The sequence below is a fragment of the Pecten maximus genome, chromosome 16 (genome assembly GCF_902652985.1).
Source record: "Pecten maximus chromosome 16, xPecMax1.1, whole genome shotgun sequence".
NCBI classification, from domain to species: Eukaryota; Metazoa; Mollusca; class Bivalvia; order Pectinida; family Pectinidae; genus Pecten; species Pecten maximus.
In genome coordinates, this window is record NC_047030.1 from 12,365,214 (window position 1) to 12,386,434 (window position 21,221).

Here is a 21,221-nt window from a genome sequence, read left to right on the forward strand (position 1 = left end):
TTTGGATTGGTATAAGGGGTCCTGTATGATTTATATTTGAACTGATCTAAGGGGCCCAGTATAATCTTTATTTGGATTGGTATAAGGGGTCCTGTATTATTTATATTTGAACTGATCTAAGGGGCCCAGTATAATCTTTATTTGGATTGATATAAGGGGTCCTGTATGATTTATATTTGAACTGATCTAAGGGGCCCCGTATAATCTTTATTTGGATTGGTATAAGGGGTCCTGTATGATTTATATTTGAACTGATCTAAGGGGCCCAGTATAATCTTTATTTGGATTGGTATAAGGGGTCCTGTATGATTTATATTTTGAACTGATCTATGGGGCCCAGTATAATCTTTATTTGGATTGGTATAAGGGGTCCTGTATGATTTATATTTGAACTGATCTAAGGGGCCCAGTATAATCTTTATTTGTACTGTATGTTTGGTTTGTTTTTTGCTTTACGTCCTATTAACAGCCAGGGTCATTTAAGGACGTGCCAGGTTTAGAGGTGGAGGAAAGCCGGAGTACCCGGAGAAAAACCACCGGCCTACAGTCAGTACCTGGCAACTGCCCAACGTAGGTTTCGAACTCGCAACCCAGAGGTGGAGGGCTAGTGATAAAGTGTCGGGACACCTTAACCACTGTATGTACTGATCCAACCAGTCCTAATTGTACTGACCTAGCTCTTCCATAAACGAGGTCTAGCTGGTTCACATTTTTACATTTCTATCTGGTGTACAGTGAGCACTTTAGCACCTTTCACTGCTACTACCAATTCCTCCACCAATTCATCAGGGAACTTTTCTAACAAACTTGTGTAATTTCACAGGTTGTGTATGACTAAGAGGCCAGCTAAGTGAGCGTTAACTTTTGTTACCAGGTCTCTTGCCCCAGAAACTGTTCCCCACAGATCAATAGCCATATACTACTGCACACTCCAAAATTAATGTGTCTGCTGCATATGTTGCAGGGACTGTTCTTAAACTTCCCATAACCACATCAGGTAAATTTAGGTTTTGCCTTCCTGGGACAGATTAAAAGTCCAATAATTCTCATGGTAGAACATACATCCATGCAGGTACTACAGACTGGTTGAATTCCCAGACTCAAGTTGTCACACCAATAACAACAGAATTTTATATTGTCATTAGATATACCAGCCCTTCTATTGTCATTAGATATACCAGCCCTTTGGGAAATGAGACCACACTTGCCCAAATCTCTTCATAAAAGTATCTATTTTATCATCAATGTATCAAAAGAGATTGCAAGAATCACTGTAAGCAAAGGTGAGAAAATAAAGTTTAAAAACAAGTTCATTATCATATCATATTCTTGTTAACTACAATATACTCGGATACTTATTCTTAACTAGTTATTACATTTATTATGAAGACTTATTCTTATTAACTACTACATCATCACAAGGACTTATTCTTGTTAACTATTACATTATCACAAGGACTTATTCTTGTTAACTATTACATCATCACAAGGACTTATTCATGTCAATTATTACATCATCACAAGGACTTATTCTTGTTGACTATTACATCATCACAAGGACTTATTCTTGTTGACTATTACATCATCACAAGGACTTATTATTGTCAACTATTACATCATCACATGGACTTATTCTTGTTAACTATTACATCATCACAAGGACTTATTCTTGTTAACTATTACATTATCACATGGACTTATTCTTGTCAACTATTACATCATCACATGGACTTATTCTTGTTAACTATTACATCATCACAAGGACTTATTCTTGTTAACTATTACATCATCACAAGGACTTATTCTTGTTAACTATTACATCATCACATGGACTTATTCTTGTTAACTATTACATCATCAAATGGACTTATTCTTGTCAACTATTACAGTATTGCAAGGACATACTTGCCACACCAATTTGGGAAGGAGACCCCTGATTTGGATCCCAAGAGAAAATTTCTTCATTATAATTCAGAAACTCCAATTAGTTCACCAGGAAGAAGAGTTTAAAATACATAGTTCTGGGGTATTAATTTATCGAGGGAAGTCTATATATAAGTGTATTGTTCCAAAGCACATGCATTCTCCTCAATGGCAATTTTTTGAAAGCTGGCAATCACCTCATGAGAACTTGCGTCTTGGAAACCATTACATTATCACAAGGAGTAATCCTTGTATATTACCATATTCAAAGTTAAAAACCATTTCTCTTCTATGTCTTACATTTTATCCTATACTAACTCATGATAAATACCTGTGGTGAGCGAGAATTGTAGCTTGTTCAGATGTAGCACACCCTGCCTACTGTAGACAGGGAAGCCTGACAGAGTTTAATTGACATTAGCATTACTTCTGATAGTTCTCTACAGCCTGTAACTTTTATTACAGACTGACAGGGGAGATGCATATCTCTTAATTTCTGTAAATCCCCGCCTCCTGGCAGCCATTTTGACTCCCCCCTAACACATTAATGAGGCTAGTACAGCGTTTGAGAGCAGGGACAGCTAGGGAAGCTATTTCTAAGTTGTCATTCCAGACCGATCTAATATGCCTTGCAGAAGCTTCCTAGAATGTATTCAGCTTTTGTAAGTCACATGATATATATATATATATATCACTGTAAAATGCTCCTTTCTTCATATGAATTTCCACAGGCAGCCTGATCACTGTGGCTGTGAGCTTCACATAGGGTAGAGTGTGGAGCGCTGCGAGGGGTGTACAACACAAAACATCTTATCAGGTATGGGCCCACACACCACTATCATCAAATCCACATTAAACTACAAAGCTAAGTCCTTTACGATAGCTTTATATTTTTTCCACCTCTTTTTCACCAGCAAATTCCTCCCTTTCACAGCTCAAAGCAGTCGTATATCTGTGTTATAGTGATGCTATCATCAAATTAATAGGGAACCAACCAAATTTGTTAACCATCCGTTTTCACGTGATCTGTCCAATACACGGCTGTGCAAGCAGCATTGTCAGCACGATTGATTTGTACACATGACTCTGGCTGTCAGCGCCTTCCCCGTTATAATCAGCTTTTACGCATGGCCGACCCCAAAGCAGTATCAGCCATGGTTGAGCGGGAACATGACCAGAAATAGGTAAGACTAACTATCTGCCTAGCCTCACCAGTAGCTCATCATTGTGGTATGAGCAGGCTTTGTTCCCTATTTACTCCCAGTCATCCGTTGCCTACTCTTTTAACATCTAGCTAAAACATTCTGACAGTCGAGCTGTAAAGCTATAGGGTACAACAGTATTTTCTTTATCAAGAATGTGCAGTGAATGAGGATTTAATGAACACTTTGGTGCAATTACAATATTTATATATCGCAGCCCTCTCGCTATCCAATGTCAGCCCTCTTTTAGCAAAGAAGGGGCCATCCCTTCCAGTACCACAAGGTTGTCTCCTTCTTTAGTGGCCTAGGGTCCCAAAACCTCCTTCTACAGGGATATTCTCTTCTTTGGTATCTCAAGGTCCCACACATATAGTTGTGCAGGACCATCCCCTTTAGTGTCTCAGGGTCCCACACCTATAGTTATACAGGGTCATCCCCTTCTTTAGTGTCTCAGGGTCCCCCACCTATAGTTGTACAGGACCATCCACCTTCCTTAGTGTCTCAGGGTCCCCCACCTATAGTTGTACAGGACCATCCACCTTCCTTAGTGTCTCAGGGTCCCCCACCTATAGTTGTACAGGGCCATCCCCTTCAGTGTCTCAGGGTCCCCACCTATAGTTCTACAGGGCCATCCCCTTCTTTAGTGTCTCAGGGTCCCCCACCTATAGTTGTACAGGGCCATCCCCTTTAGTGTCTCAGGGTCCCCACCTATAGTTCTACAGGGCCATCCCCTTCTTTAGTGTCTCAGGGTCCCCACCTATAGTTCTACAGGGCCACCCCCTTCTTTTGTGTCACAGGGTTCCCCACCTATAGTTCTACACAGCCATCCCTTTCTTTAGTGTCTCAGGGTCCCCACCTATAGTTGTACAGGGCCATCCCCTTCTTTAGTGTCTCAGGGTTCCCCACCTATAGTTCTACAGGGCCATCCCCTTCAGTGTCTCAGGGTCCCCACCTATAGTTCTACAGGGCCATCCCCTTCTTTAGTGTCTCAGGGTTCCCCACCTATAGTTCTACAGGACCATCCCCTTCTTTAGTGTCTCAGGGTCCCCACCTATAGTTGTACAGGGCCATCCCCTTCTTTAGTGTCTCAGGGTCCCCCACCTATAGTTCTACAGGACCATCCCCTTTAGTGTCTCAGGGTCCCCACCTATAGTTCTACAGGGCCATCCCCTTCTTTAGTGTCTCAGGGTCCCCCACCTATAGTTCTACAGGACCATCCCCTTTAGTGTCTCAGGGTTCCCACACCTATAGTTCTACAGGGCCATCCCCTTCTTTAGTGTCTCAGGGTCCCCCACCTATAGTTCTACAGGACCATCCCCTTTAGTGTCTCAGGGTCCCCACCTATAGTTCTACAGGGCCATCCCCTTCTTTAGTGTCTCAGGGTCCCCCACCTATAGTTCTACAGGACCATCCCCTTTAGTGTCTCAGGGTTCCCACACCTATAGTTCTACAGGGCCATCCCCTTCTTTAGTGTCTCAGGGTCCCCACCTATAGTTCTACAGGGCCATCCCCTTCTTTAGTGTCTCAGGGTCCCCCACCTATAGTTCTACAGGGCCATCCCCTTCTTTAGTGTCTCAGGGTCCCCACCTATAGTTCTACAGGGCCATCCCCTTCTTTAGTGTCTCAGGGTCCCACACCTATAGTTCTACAGGGCCATCCCCTTCTTTAGTGTCTCAGGGTCCCCCACCTATAGTTCTACAGGGCCATCCCCTTTAGTGTCTCAGGGTCCCCACCTATAGTTCTACAGGGCCATCCCCTTTAGTGTCTCAGGGTCCCCACCTATAGTTCTACAGGACCATCCCCTTCTTTAGTGTCTCAGGGTCCCCACCTATAGTTGTACAGGGCCATCCCCTTCAGTGTCTCAGGGTCCCCACCTATAGTTCTACAGGGCCATCCCCTTCTTTAGTGTCTCAGGGTCCCCACCTATAGTTCTACAGGGCCATCCCCTTCAGTGTCTCAGGGTCCCCACCTATAGTTGTACAGGACCATCCCCTTTAGTGTCTCAGGGTCCCCACCTATAGTTGTACAGGGCCATCCCCTTTAGTGTCTCAGGGTCCCCACCTATAGTTGTACAGGGCCATCCCCTTTAGTGTCTCAGGGTCCCCACCTATAGTTCTACAGGACCATCCCCTTTAGTGTCTCAGGGTCCCCCACCTATAGTTCTACAGGGCCATCCCCTTCTTTAGTGTATCAGGGTCCCCCACCTATAGTTCTACAGGGCCATCCCCTTTAGTGTCTCAGGGTCCCCACCTATAGTTCTACAGGGCCATCCCCTTTAGTGTCTCAGGGTCCCACACCTATAGTTCTACAGGGCCATCCCCTTTAGTGTCTCAGGGTCCCACACCTATAGTTGTACAGGGCCATCCCCTTCTTTAGTGTCTCAGGGTCCCCCACCTATAGTTCTACAGGGCCATCCCCTTCTTTAGTGTCTCAGGGTCCCCCACCTATAGTTCTACAGGGCCATCCCCTTCTTTAGTGTCTCAGGGTCCCCCACCTATAGTTCTACAGGGCCATCCCCTTCTTTAGTGTCTCAGGGTCCCACACCTATAGTTCTAAAGGGCCATCCCCTTCTTTAGTGTCTCAGGGTCCCCCACCTATAGTTCTACAGGGCCATCCCCTTCTTTAGTGTCTCAGGGTCCCCCACCTATAGTTCTACAGGGCCATCCCCTTCTTTAGTGTCTCAGGGTCCCCCACCTATAGTTCTACAGGGCCATCCCCTTCTTTAGTGTCTCAGGGTCCCCACCTATAGTTCTACAGGGCCATCCCCTTCTTTAGTGTCTCAGGGTCCCCCACCTATAGTTCTACAGGGCCATCCCCTTCTTTAGTGTCTCAGGGTCCCCACCTATAGTTCTACAGGGCCATCCCCTTCTTTAGTGTCTATGGTCCCCCACCTATAGTTCTACAGGGCCATCCCCTTCTTTAGTGTCTCAGGGTCCCCACCTATAGTTCTACAGGGCCATCCCCTTCTTTAGTGTCTATGGTCCCCCACCTATAGTTCTACAGGGTCATCCCCTTCTTTAGTGTCTATGGTCCCCCACCTATAGTTCTAAAGGGCCATCCCCTTCTTTAGTGTCTCAGGGTCCCCACCTATAGTTCTAAAGGGCCATCCCCTTCTTTAGTGTCTCAGGGTCCCCCACCTATAGTTCTACAGGGCCATCCCCTTCTTTAGTGTCTCAGGGTCCCCACCTATAGTTCTACAGGGCCATCCCCTTCTTTAGTGTCTCAGGGTCCCACACCTATAGTTCTACAGGGCCATCCCCTTCTTTAGTGTCTCAGGGTCCCCCACCTATAGTTCTACAGGGCCATCCCCTTTAGTGTCTCAGGGTCCCCACCTATAGTTCTACAGGGCCATCCCCTTTAGTGTCTCAGGGTCCCCACCTATAGTTCTACAGGACCATCCCCTTCTTTAGTGTCTCAGGGTCCCCACCTATAGTTGTACAGGGCCATCCCCTTCAGTGTCTCAGGGTCCCCACCTATAGTTCTACAGGGCCATCCCCTTCTTTAGTGTCTCAGGGTCCCCACCTATAGTTCTACAGGGCCATCCCCTTCAGTGTCTCAGGGTCCCCACCTATAGTTGTACAGGACCATCCCCTTTAGTGTCTCAGGGTCCCCACCTATAGTTGTACAGGGCCATCCCCTTTAGTGTCTCAGGGTCCCCACCTATAGTTGTACAGGGCCATCCCCTTTAGTGTCTCAGGGTCCCCACCTATAGTTCTACAGGACCATCCCCTTTAGTGTCTCAGGGTCCCCCACCTATAGTTCTACAGGGCCATCCCCTTCTTTAGTGTATCAGGGTCCCCCACCTATAGTTCTACAGGGCCATCCCCTTTAGTGTCTCAGGGTCCCCACCTATAGTTCTACAGGGCCATCCCCTTTAGTGTCTCAGGGTCCCACACCTATAGTTCTACAGGGCCATCCCCTTTAGTGTCTCAGGGTCCCACACCTATAGTTGTACAGGGCCATCCCCTTCTTTAGTGTCTCAGGGTCCCCCACCTATAGTTCTACAGGGCCATCCCCTTCTTTAGTGTCTCAGGGTCCCCCACCTATAGTTCTACAGGGCCATCCCCTTCTTTAGTGTCTCAGGGTCCCCCACCTATAGTTCTACAGGGCCATCCCCTTCTTTAGTGTCTCAGGGTCCCACACCTATAGTTCTAAAGGGCCATCCCCTTCTTTAGTGTCTCAGGGTCCCCCACCTATAGTTCTACAGGGCCATCCCCTTCTTTAGTGTCTCAGGGTCCCCCACCTATAGTTCTACAGGGCCATCCCCTTCTTTAGTGTCTCAGGGTCCCCCACCTATAGTTCTACAGGGCCATCCCCTTCTTTAGTGTCTCAGGGTCCCCACCTATAGTTCTACAGGGCCATCCCCTTCTTTAGTGTCTCAGGGTCCCCCACCTATAGTTCTACAGGGCCATCCCCTTCTTTAGTGTCTCAGGGTCCCCACCTATAGTTCTACAGGGCCATCCCCTTCTTTAGTGTCTATGGTCCCCCACCTATAGTTCTACAGGGTCATCCCCTTCTTTAGTGTCTCATGGTCCCCACCTATAGTTCTACAGGACCATCCCCTTCTTTAGTGTCTCAGGGTCCCCACCTATAGTTCTACAGGGCCATCCCCTTCTTTAGTGTCTATGGTCCCCCACCTATAGTTCTACAGGGTCATCCCCTTCTTTAGTGTCTATGGTCCCCCACCTATAGTTCTAAAGGGCCATCCCCTTCTTTAGTGTCTCAGGGTCCCCACCTATAGTTCTAAAGGGCCATCCCCTTCTTTAGTGTCTATGGTCCCCCACCTATAGTTCTACAGGGTCATCCCCTTCTTTAGTGTCTCAGGGTCCCCATCCTATAATTCTACTAGGCCATCTCCTCCTTTGAAGCCTCAGGATTGTCCCTTTGAGGAAAACCTCAGGGTGTTTTAGTGCCTTAAAGTCCCCTTCTTGAAAACCTCACGGTTCCCCACTGCTAACACCACACGGTTCCCTACTGCTAACACCACACAGTCGTTCCTACCTAAAGTACATAAGTGTATGGTCTCCCTCCCTGGTACATTCCAATATTACCTCAAAGTTCTCTTTTTATACTAGGAATGATAAGCCAGATTTACAGTACTATGCCAATATCTGACAGTGACTACATATGTTTGTTCATACATCTTTCCATTTGTATCATAAACATAAGTCAAGCAATTAATGGCTAATGGGCTATAACCTAAGATTATTCCAGTTCTCTTAGCATTGGGGAAGATTCTCCAATACTTTCAGCAACTGTTCCCAGATGGAAATATTTTTGAATATTTTTATTCATTTCAGCTTCCAAGGGATGCATGGAGAATAGCACATAAGCTTCACCTAGAGGTATGTCAAGAGTGTGACCCTTGACAAATACTTGAACCATTCAGTCAGTATACCAATATGGCCATTTCCTTCATGAGTGGTGCTGTGCATGGACTAATACAGGTGTCTCCCATAAGGTTGGAACAATCCATGTACCAATATAGGTGTCCCAGTCTTGTTGGAACAGTCCATGTACCAATAAAGGTGTCCCAGTCTTGTTGGAACAGTCCATGTACCAATATAGGTGTCCCAGTCTTGTTGGAACAGTCCATGTACCAATAAAGGTGTCCCAGTCTTGTTGGAACAGTCCATGTACCAATATAGGTGTCCCAGTCTTGTTGGAACAGTCCATGTACCAATATAGGTGTCCCAGTCTTGTTGGAACAGTCCATGTACCAATATAGGTGTCCCAGTCTTGTTGGAACAGTCCATGTACCAATATAGGTGTCCCAGTCTTGTTGGAACAGTCCATGTACCAATATAGGTGTCCCCAGTCTTGTTGGAACAGTCCGTGTACCAATATAGGTGTCCCCAGTCCTGTTGGAACAGTCCATGTACCAATATGTTTGTTCCCCATCACGTTTAAACAATTCACTTCAAATATGGGTGCCCCATCAGGTTGGATCATTCCATATACCAATTAAAGGGCAGCCACCGGGGGTCGGACCGTCCATGTACTAATATATAATAGGTAGGTATCCTTGTTCTGTAAACGAGATGACATATATCTTACCTGTAGAACTACAGTGACGACAAGAGTAACCACTCAGTTCTCGACTAGCACCACTGTCATCAGAATCCTCCGAACACTCACTGGCTGAACAACTCTGGTCACCTACAGAACAAAGAGCAAAGGTCATTCAAAGTTAACATACAGTAAAGGTCATCCAAGGTCAACATATACAGTGAAGGTCATCCAAGGTCAACATATACAGTGAAGGTCATCCATGGTTCACACAAATAGTAAAGGTCATCCAAGTTCAACAGATAGTAAAGGTCATCCAAGTTCAACAGATAGTAAAGAAATCCAAGGTCAACACACAAATAGTAAAAGTTATCCAAGGTCAACACAAATAGTAAAAGTCATCCAAGGTCAATAAATATAATACCAAATATTTACAAAAGAATCAAATTATCAACAAAACTAAAGTCAATGTATAAATTGACTCAAGGCATAAAAAGACAGAAAGTTTATCATTCTGGATAATGCCATTGTGTGTACGACTATAGACAACATTAATAAAAGAATGTTCATCAATCTCTATGGCCTGTAAACAGTAGCCATGCTAATCCTAAGGGATAGAGGATGCGAGGTATGCTTGTGGAACTTGTACCAGATATGTTAAGATGGTCCAGTGTCATTAGATCAGTTGCTCCAACACTTGTCAATTCTGACTGATAGGTGTGGAATATTTCTGTCTGCCTGGTGTCGCCCTGTCCTGACAGATGAGAGCCCCTCGGCCCGACAGTGTGACTGTTACATTTCAACATTACCGTACATATCTATATGTCCATACTTTACTTACATGCTCCTAATTAATCATACTTATAGCCTAAAGAATATTTATCAATTATTCTGATCTACAATAAATGATTTAGCATCCATGGTGTAGAAGAGACTCCAAAACCCAGATGTAACATAGACTCAACATCTGTATAAGTTTTGGCCGTCGAGAAAAAAATCTACCTGTCTTCTTTGCCACATTCCTCATGAGAGTTGGGCATAATTTTTTGGTGCAAGAACAGAATGCAAGTGAAACTACATGCAGTTAGAGAACCAAACTGTCAATGTAGAGGTGTGTAATGATAACATAACAGGATTTACATCCATTACATACTTTTTTTCCTTTCAGCAGATGAATCTTTTGAATGGAAAGAAAACCAGATATTTCTCATTGGCATCAACAAACAGTGCAATTTGATAATATTTTCATAATTATTTTTCAATATTATATAATCCAGTAATAGATCATATAAGATACATAAAACAGATCTCCTCAATCATGTGCCGAAGAACTCAGCAGCATCAAATGAGGATCTGTTTGAGTTAGATACTTACAGAAGTCACTTGATGTCGGGCGTTGGGAACGAGTGTTGCGTTTGAAAGCCGGACGTTTGTGTCTTCGGTAGGGCCGATTTGATGTGGCACCAGGAGTTTTCTTCCAGAAATAGTAGTACTCGACCAGTTCTCCCTGCGAAGAAGGCAGACACATATAATGTGTGTAAATGGCATAATTCAGTGTGGATAACATATTCCTTCAGGATAACATATCAAGCTTTTGACCGCCAAACTTCTGACAGCTAACTTGTGCAATAAGAAATCCTCTGTAAAGATCCAATCTTATAAGGACTCCTAACTGATAAGTAGGCAACAATGACCACCCTTATTGCTTTAATTCCAAAATGTCTCCCCGATTCTCATTTTTTTTTTTTTTTTTTTGTAATTCCTGGTTGGAATTTTTACCATATATATTATATGATATATACTGTTTTTCCAGGAGTTCCACACTACAGAGAAACTCTAACACATTGATATTGCTTTAATTTGACACAAATCACAGGTATAATGTGTAAGGTAGCATATAACCTTAACTGTAAAAAAATCACAGGTATAATGTGTAAGGTAGCATAGAGCCTTAACGCTAACAGAATCACAGGTATAATGTGTAAGGTAGCATATACCCTTAACTCCAACACAAATCATACATGGTTTCAGAATGTGAACTGGAAATAAGGACATTTATATCTCGGTAAACTTTGAATTATCATCTAGACTGCAGTAGCTAGAATAATTTGCTGAAAATTAACATTTACATGTTAAATAAGATATTCACAAAACCTGGCAGTAAATATTATTACAGAAAATTTACCGACCAAGGCTATACACAAGTACATCAGCTTGAGTGTAAGTGGCCAGCCCAACTGGTGTCCCTCTGATGTTATAACACGGGAATTCTATAATATATTCTAACTATTCCATGCTTGTCTTAAATGTCTTGACATTATATCATGTTACACTACAAGTCTGGTCTGTTACAAACATCTGTGTGATGTAGGTATCTACAGAAGCTATGGCCATGTCTCTCAACACTGTTGTCAGTTTAACACCTGAGAGTGTCTGGGCATGCACATCTAGGGTTAGGACACACCAGGTTGTGTTTAGGTCAAAAACAGGAGCTATACAGAAAGTTTCTAACCTCACATGTTCTCAATGGAAAGTATATAACGTAAATGTATAGTCAACTTTACATAGCAGTAAAATAGTGTTCAGAAAAGTGTAACTCACAAAGTCAAATAGTAAAAAAAAAAAATAGTGGTAAGGAAATTGTATCAAACACACAGTACTTTACTACATTTGTCAAACATATAAACTACTTCATCTAAACTACAAAATAAATCCAGAACATTATAACAGAACATAAAGGTAGGCTAACAGGTGAACATGGGAGATTCAATAGACTTTCAGGTAGGTGGAAATGAATCACATAATTAGAGTTTGGCATTTGGTCAAGTGAAAGATTGACCAATACAAAAGGTGGTAAAAGTCCAGACTGACCATTACAACAGGCTGGTAAAAGTCCAGACTGACCACTACAAAGGGCTGGCAGCATCTCTATTGGTTATTGTACAGATTAATGAACTGATAACTAGCCAGTGGTTTTATAGGAGAATAAATCTAGAAGGAATACATTGTTTTGTGTGGCGACTGTCCATCACCATCAGGCAGTAAAACACCTGTTCTACACTATGAGGTGTCTTTTCACTTCTGGTGGGCTCCCTAAGGGAGATCTAGGTCTGGTTTGGGCCTCTACTAGAGGTCTAAAGCCTGAAGGGTGTGTCTGGACATCTCTTGGGGCTCCCTAAAGGAGATCTAGGTCTGGTTTGGGCCTCTACTAGAGGTCTAAAGCCTGAAGTGTGCGTCTGGACATCTCTTGGACTCCAGGTCCTCCAGGTCGCCCCGAGATCTAGATCTGTTGGGGCCTCTACTAGTGGTCTAGAGCCTAAAACACCTGTCTCAGACATCTATTGGGGCTCCCTAAAGGAGATCTAGGTCTGGTTTGGGCCTCTACTAGAGGTCTAAAGCCTGAAGTGTGTGTCTGGACATCTCTTGGACTCCAGGTCCTCCAGGTCCTCCAGGTCGCGAGATCTAGATCTGTTAGGGCCTCTACTAGTGGTCTAGGGCCTGAAACAGTACCTGTCTCAGACATCTATTGGGGCTCCCTAAAGGAGATCTAGATCTGATTTGGGGTCTCTACTAGAGGTCTAGAGCCTGAAACACCTGTCTCAGACATCTATTGGGGCTCCCTAAAGGAGATCTAGATCTGATTTGGGGTCTCTACTAGAGGTCTAGAGCCTGAAACACCTGTCTCAGACATCTATTGGGGCTCCCTAAAGGAGATCTAGATCTGATTTGGGGTCTCTACTAGAGGTCTAGAGCCTGAAACACCTGTCTCAGACATCTATTGGGGCTCCCTAAAGGAGATATAAATCTGCTGGGGGTCTCTACTAGAGGTCCAGAGCCTGGATTGTGGCCTTTCATCTCTTAGGGCTCCCTAAAGAAGATCTAATATATCATATGTAATGTATCTCTTGAACTGTGTGGGCACCTAATACAGATATATGGCCTAATTTCATCTAGCAATGGTATGTTTCTCTACATCTCTCCGGGGCCGACTCTGAAAGGGAACAAGGATGCACAGCGATCTCACACCTGTGTCCCTTATACCTGTATAAGGTGTTACAGGTAGACCCTTATAGAACAGAGATCTCACACCTGTGTCCCTTATACCTGTGTAAGGTGTTACAGGTAGACCCTTATAGAACAGAGATCTCACACCTGTGTCCCTTATACCTGTATAAGGTGTTACAGGTAGACCCTTATAGAACAGAGATCTCACACCTGTGTCCCTTATACCTGTGTAAGGTGTTACAGGTAGAACCTTATAGAACAGTGAACTCACCTGCATTCATTGAGGTGTAAATGACATATAGAAGGCCCAGTAATGATGAACAATGATGTTCACATCTGCATGCACATGGCCAACAATGATGGGCCATCTAAGGCCAACATAAACTTGTCGGACAGCCTGTCAGATCTGTCATAAATGTAGTTATCTGGTGTGTTGAAGGGCTATCAATATTAATATAACAGAGCTTATAATAGCCAGCAGAGCTAAAGACAATAGCCAAAAGGCTGGATGTGGTACATAAACCTGGACCATCCATTGATTTCTGTGTCAAACAGGGTGTGTGTAGAACTAAGGCCTACCACTAACCTGTCCAGTCAAATAAGTCTTCTGACCTCCACAGGTTAGACAACTATACAACATTTGACCTCCAAAAAGCCAGCAACCACCTTATTCCCATTACTACTGGCCTTTTTAGGTCAATCAGCTTGTATTTGTGACCTCTGACCTCAAAAGCCAAGATGATGTACACCTATAACCTTTGACTTCACAAGGTATAGACAACCACCTGTATCAATAAAGGTCGACCTCAAGGTCAGATAGCCATCCTGATACTGTAACCTTTGACCCTTTTCAGTTAAGATAACCCAACAGCACTCATGATTTCTGACCAGTAAATATCTGGAAAATGATATAAAGCTACAGAGATTTTGACCTATGACTGCAGAATATCGACCATACGATGTATTTCATACACAAACAACCTAGAATTACCTTAAAAATATTTACAGATTAATTATAAGTCGATTTTCATGCAAGCTTTCCAATATTCCATGATTTTTACTATAGACGTCCATACCAAAAGCAACACACTCCAAATCAATGTACTGTTTAAAAGGGTCCTTCACTTGATATTCTGTGTAATAGCCAATATTTAACACATTGGTTGTATAATCTCTGGTATACTAATTATATTGACTTTTAGTAAAAGCCATACAGTCAGTTTAAACAGTCAAAGTACTGTTAATGGATGAAAAGGGTCTGATAACTTTGTAACACATAATAGTGATATAACGTATTGTCTATACTCTTTATGCTACATGTCCCTTCTCTAAGCACCTAGCGGAAATGTTATACATTAAATGGTGCTGTAAACACACAGGTACAGATAGAGACTAAGGTATCAAACTAACTTTACTGATATCCCCTCACCTGGAATATACAGGTGTAGCTACCACAATATATGTGCTTTCAGGTGTTAACGAGATTTTTTACAGTCTGAGATCAGCAGAGAGCCTATATAAGTTTATCTACATACCTGGTATATCTACATACTTATATTTCAGTTAACACATGCAGTTACATGTCCAGCAAAGCCGGTCTGTATCATATATCACACACATTGCTTTCTATACACGAAGTTACAAAGTTACCTACAAAATGTCTACATTCTCTGGATGGACCATGTTACTAACATGTCAAACACTAACTAATCCCCCAATCTATACATTTCCTAACGGGTTTAATTTAAAACTAAATGTATGTGAGAATCCCAAGAAGGCAGATAGGCTTAAAAGTCAGACTTGTGAATTTGGTTTTTTTTTAACATTTTCCCTTCTAAACATTAACATCCTCTGGTACAATTTCCTAGCACACATTGGTAGAACTTTTCTTTTACATCGATCTTTATCGCAAGCACATTGTAAAAGTCAGTGATTGATTTGGTAACGAAATGTAACATCTTTTACTAACTTATATCAGAATACCTCACGTATGCACTCTAATGAAATTAAAACATTTATTTTTCAGCAACTGCGAAACAAATTATACTATGATTCACTCTTGTAGGTCTGGATAGAAATGTGTAAGGATTCTAAGACATAAGGAAACTGAAGTACCCAGAGAAAACCCATATAGACAGGCGACCCCATACCTTCTGATGTCTGATCAGGGAATCAAACCCCAGTCCCCTATAGGTGAAAGGCGAATATGTCACCCAACCAATCTAATCCTACATCACTGCACCCTTGGTGATATATTGGTATTTCTGACAAACTGCAGATCTATCATATAATACACTACTCTGGATATCCATTGATAAATACATAAATGGCAAGTCGATGCTTGTGGAAAGTCAGAATACTGAATGTTTAATATGTATACCAGGCACATGTGTACAAGTGTTGGGATATACTGTAGAATTACAGCGATATGTAAACATGCAATGCACTACACAACACGGGTCTATACATGTACCAGTGTGGATTTCTTCTCCAAAAAAGTGTCCTAGGCTCGGTTATAACCGGAACAAGGACGTTAAGCCCCATCAATCAATCAATCAATTTCTCCAAATATTACTTCCCTCCCACTTCTCAGAGTAAAATATGGATATAAACATAATCATACAACAGTGATGAAGGGAGGGGTCAGAAAGAATATCTCATAGCTTACACCAGGAGGGGCAAACATTACCTTGCCCCTGTGAGGGGATTAAGTCCAACCCTTTACACATCCCTGAGAGGGCTGTTTGTGTCCTTGGCTAGTGCCTAACTGTACACCCCAGTCTCCTATGTCTATAGACATACGGGATTGCCTGTCTCTGATACACATGTCGGCCCTTTAATGCTCTGTGTTCATACCTTCCCAATACACCAGTGTCTATAATGACATAACAATGGTGGGTCCATTCAGACCACACTGGACTATACCCACAGACATGTATCAGTCTAGATAATCCCCCTAAACCATCCAACACACCTACCATCAACAATTCACACAATACTGGACGAAACAGGCAGAAAACAGGTAAAAATAGTCTACAAGCTTAGTATACACAGGGAGCAGCACTTGACAGACAGTATTCTTCTGTCCTAGAGAAGAAAACCCAGGCAACCAACAAATATCTCCCCCAAACAATGGACAAACAGCTCACACTTACTCAGTACCGGCCCTGGACACTGCTACATGCTTGTAAAAGTGGTGTTACACGACTTGAAAGTAGTCAAGTGAACGGCTTCCGTTCAATTCAATATGGCGGCCTGTTTATAAGAGAGTGTATACAGACAGGCCTGTACGGTATAAAGCCTCACTACCAAACCCAGTGTACACACTGGTGGGTAAGCCTGGCTGTGTTACACTCGCAAGGCTGGAGGAGAGGGGACACATACGTTATAGTACAACATGCACTATGCACATAGATATTAACATAGCCAATGCACTTACAGACAAAAGGTGCACCCTCCGATACCATGGGGATATCTGCAAGGGGGTGAGGACAAGGTTACGGGATACACCTAGAGATGAGACACTCGGTGATGTATTCTAATAGCCCCAGCCCCGGGCACACCACTATAATGTTGAACATCGACTATCAAACAATTGGTATACCCATTGGTATCAGACTTTATTTAAACAAAGCGAAGGCACACCTAGACTGGTTCAGCAGACATTGTTCAACATAGAGGACTTAAACTGCTCAGAGTATTTGATAGAGCAGATTGATACCATTCGAGTACCAGAGCAGATTCTGTGAACAACAGCATTAGAGTGTGAGATCAAGTTCTCCAGACAACACCATTAGAGTGTGAGAGATGATTCTCCGGACAACACCATGAGAGTGTGAGAGATGATTCTCCAGACAACACCATTAGAGTTTGAGAGCAGATTCTCTAGACAACACCATTAGATTGTGAGAGATGATGCTCCAGACAACACCATTAGAGTGTGAGAGATGATTCTCCAGATAACACCATTAGAGTGTGAGAGATGATTCGTCGGACAACACCATTAGAGTTTGAGAGCAGATTCTCTAGACAACACCATTAGATTGTGAGAGATGACTCTTCAGACAACACCATTAGAGTGTGAGATCTGATTCTCCAGACAACACCATTAGAGTGTGAGATCTGATTCTCCAGACAACACCATTAGAGTGTGAGAGATGATTCACCAGACAACACCATTAGAGTGTGAGAGATGATTCACCAGACAACACCATTAGATTGTGAGAGATGATTCTCCATGGCAGACAACACCATTAGAGTTTGAGAGCAGATTCTCCAGACAACACCATTAGAGTGTGAGAGATGATTCTCCAGACAACACCATTAGAGTGTGAGAGGTGATTCTCCAGACAACACGATTAGAGTGCGAGAGATGGTTCTCCAGACAACACCATTAGAGTGTGAGAGATGATTCTCCAGACAACACCATTAGAGTGTGAGAGATGATTCTCCAGACAACACCATTAGAGTGCGAGAGATGATTCTCCAGATGACACCATTAGAGTGTGAGAGATGATTCTCCAGACAACACCATTAGAGTGTGAGAGATGATTCTCCGGACAACACCATGAGAGTGTGAGAGATGATTCTCCAGACAACACCATTAGAGTGTGAGAGATGATTCTCCAGACAACACCATGAGAGTGCGAGAGATGATTCTCCAGACAACACCATTAGAGTGTGAGAGATGATGCTCCAGACAACACCATTAGAGTGTGAGAGATGATGCTCCAGACAACACCATGAGAGTGTGAGAGTTGATTCTCCAGACAACACCATTAGAGTGTGAGAGATGATTCTCCAGACAACACTATGAGAGTGTAATATTAAATGGGATATTGTTTTTTGACTGTATCGTCTGTCAAGAGCCATGTAATGGTCATTATGATGAGGAATCCCCCTGTAGTAGCTTGTAGCTACATCACTGAACCAGAGGCCTTTTATATACTATCACGATTAAATGGGGGTAATTTGTCTTGTCAAAGGACAAAATATGCCCATAATTTCAGCATTAAATGCAAAATGCCCTGGAAAGTGATAGAAAAACATGCCTGGATGACCCTCTACTGACCGGCTATCGATTTCAGGGATTCATGTTTGCTTACAGTTCAGAAACAGAATAAAAACAGGGGTACTCAAAGTTTCTTAGTTTATAAAATACCTAATTGTACTAATATCAAGCAATACGCCTATTCTTATTAATTTACTCTGATCTACTTTGTTTTTTGCCACTCTTTTTAATATACTTTTTTAATGGACTCAAATTCATCATCCAATAGGGTGGGATCGGAAAGACTATAACTCTATAAACCAAACCCCAGCTTTGAACAACTTTATCGATAGTGGTAGCATGGGCTTACTATACCAGATAATTAATGTCCCTCTTATAAAGTAATTTAACCCCACAACTACTTTATGTATACATCTTGCAGACAAAGTTTCATGAAAATAGGTTGGGAAAGTGAAGGGTCCTAACAAACGCCTGTCTGTCAAACGTCACCATTTACCAGGGTTACAGAAGTATGGATGGACAGCCTTTGTGCAGCATATTTTCCATCTAGAGACGGACAGACACCCCACTTCCAGTACACCATGTTTACAGATGGACGGACAGACACCCCACTTCCAGTTCAACATGTTTACAGATGGACGGACAGACACCCCACTTCCAGTTCAACATGTATACAGATGGACGGACAGACACCCCACTTCCAGTACACCATGTTTACAGATGGACAGACAGACACCCCATTTCCAGTTCAACATGTATACAGATGGACGGACAGACACCCCACTTCCAGTACACCATGTTTACAGATGGACAGACAGACACCCCATTTCCAGTACATCATGTTTACAGATGGACGGACAGACACCCCACTTCCAGTACACCATGTTTACAGATGGACGGACAGACACCCCATTTCCAGTTCAACATGTATACAGATGGACGGACAGACACCCCACTTCCAGTACATCATGTTTACAGATGGACAGACAGACACCCCACTTCCAGTACACCATGTTTACAGATGGACGGACAGACACCCCACTTCCAGTTCAACATGTATACAGATGGACGGACAGACACCCCACTTCCAGTACACCATGTTTACAGATGGACAGACAGACACCCCATTTCCAGTACATCATGTTTACAGATGGACGGACAGACACCCCACTTCCAGTACACCATGTTTACAGATGGACGGACAGACACCCCACTTCCAGTATCCCATGTTTAAAGATGGACAGACAGACACCCCATTTCCAGTACATCATGTTTACAGATGGACAGACAGACACCCCATTTCCAGTACATCATGTTTACAGATGGACGGACAGACACCCCACTTCCAGTATCCCATGTTTACAGATGGACAGACAGACACCCCACTTTCCAGTACACCATGTTTACAGATGGACGGACAGACACCCCACTTCCAGTACACCATGTTTACAGATGGACAGACAGACACCCCACTTCCAGTACACCATGTTTACAGATAGACAGACAGACACCCCACTTCCAGTACACCATGTTTACAGATGGACGGACAGACACCCCATTTCCAGTACACCATGTTTACAGATGGACGGACAGACACCCCACTTCCAGTACACCATGTTTACAGATGGACGGACGGACACCCCACCATGTTTACAGATGGACAAACAGACACCCTATCATGTTTACAGACGGATTGACAGACACCCCACACCCAGTGTTGTATCTTCTGTTCAAAGATTACCTTAATTCTACAGTGTACTTTCGTTAGGGTGGTCAGTTGATGCAGTGGTAGTACATTCGGTTTCTCTTCCTGAGTGGTGCCTAAAAAGGTATTGGGGTCACTTTCCTGTAGCATGTGGGTTTTCTAGTACTCCATATTGTTGATATCATATATATTACAGGTATTATTGATATAATTGTCAAGTAGTAATAACGACAGTACAGACTAGTAAATTGTCGAATTTTCGAGGCAATCCTCCCCTTTATCAAGACACAGGTAAATTACAAACGATCACATATAAACATAGAACATGTATTATTGATATACGTATATATATATTACCAGTTTCACAAATACATAAGATATTGCTGAATATTGATGTTAATCCTTCTAATTAGTTCATTGCCATTTTGCTCTGGAAAGAAATCCCAAGCAAGCCATCCAAATAAGGAAGTAGTGTGTGGAATTTCTAGTTTGGTTGGTCCACTAGAACTTCAGTTATTGCCGGGATACTAAATTTCTTAGCATTTGACCCTTTTGATCCAAAAAGAAGAAGCCCTAAGAAACCATTCCCAATAAGAAAGCAATGTATGGAGTTTGAGTTTGATAGGTCTACTTGAACCTGATAGAGTTATATCGTCCATTAACCAATATTCTATTTATAGTAATAGTAACCTCGATCTCCGACTCTTTGAGCCAGATGGAAACTCATAAGGATGTAGTATGTGAAGCTTGAGTTTGATTAGTCCTCTTCAACTATTTCCCAGAAATGGTCCCCTTCTGATCTTCAATCAGGGATAATAAAAAGTTGTTATCACATGTTATTGTGACTTATAATGATATTGTGTTGTTGATGGCTGACAATAGTTAATTGTTAATAGAGGAATTGAAGAATTATTTTAGTATATTGAATATTTTTAACAAATTACTATCGGGCCATGGCACTCACAATACTCTGAATGCCATCACGATTTGCTATGGTTAAGATGTATTATGGAAAATAATTTAAGAATAACATCACAAAATACTTAATGTCATTTGAATAATTTCCTATTTACTTAACATTTCGCTATTAGTTCCATATATAAAATTGACAGGTGCTGTTTTGTCCTGAAGACAAGTTGTTTGACATAGTTGATAAATCACCTTGTCATCATTATAAACCAAAAATGATTTCCAATAAACGATAATCAAAGCCTTACTTTCAGGTCGACAGAAAGTCATCAAGCACCAAGAGGTTTATTGTGCCCCGTGATTTATGAGCTACAAACAAGACTCCGGGCTATCAGCACTTCTCCACCATCAGAAAAATGTGATTTTTTTCATTTTATCTTGGTAGAAACCATATCAC

General features: G+C 42.6%; 1 protein-coding gene across 1 annotated transcript in view; it reads right to left on the bottom strand.

Annotated features, from left to right (window-relative positions):
• LOC117345325 (arginine-glutamic acid dipeptide repeats protein-like) overlaps window positions 1-21,221 on the bottom strand; it is a 173,819-nt gene that overhangs the window by 17,751 nt on the left and 134,847 nt on the right. The window contains 2 exon segments of the mRNA XM_033908393.1: window positions 9,183-9,284; window positions 10,509-10,641. Of these exon segments, the coding sequence (XP_033764284.1) occupies window positions 9,183-9,284; window positions 10,509-10,641 (235 nt within the window).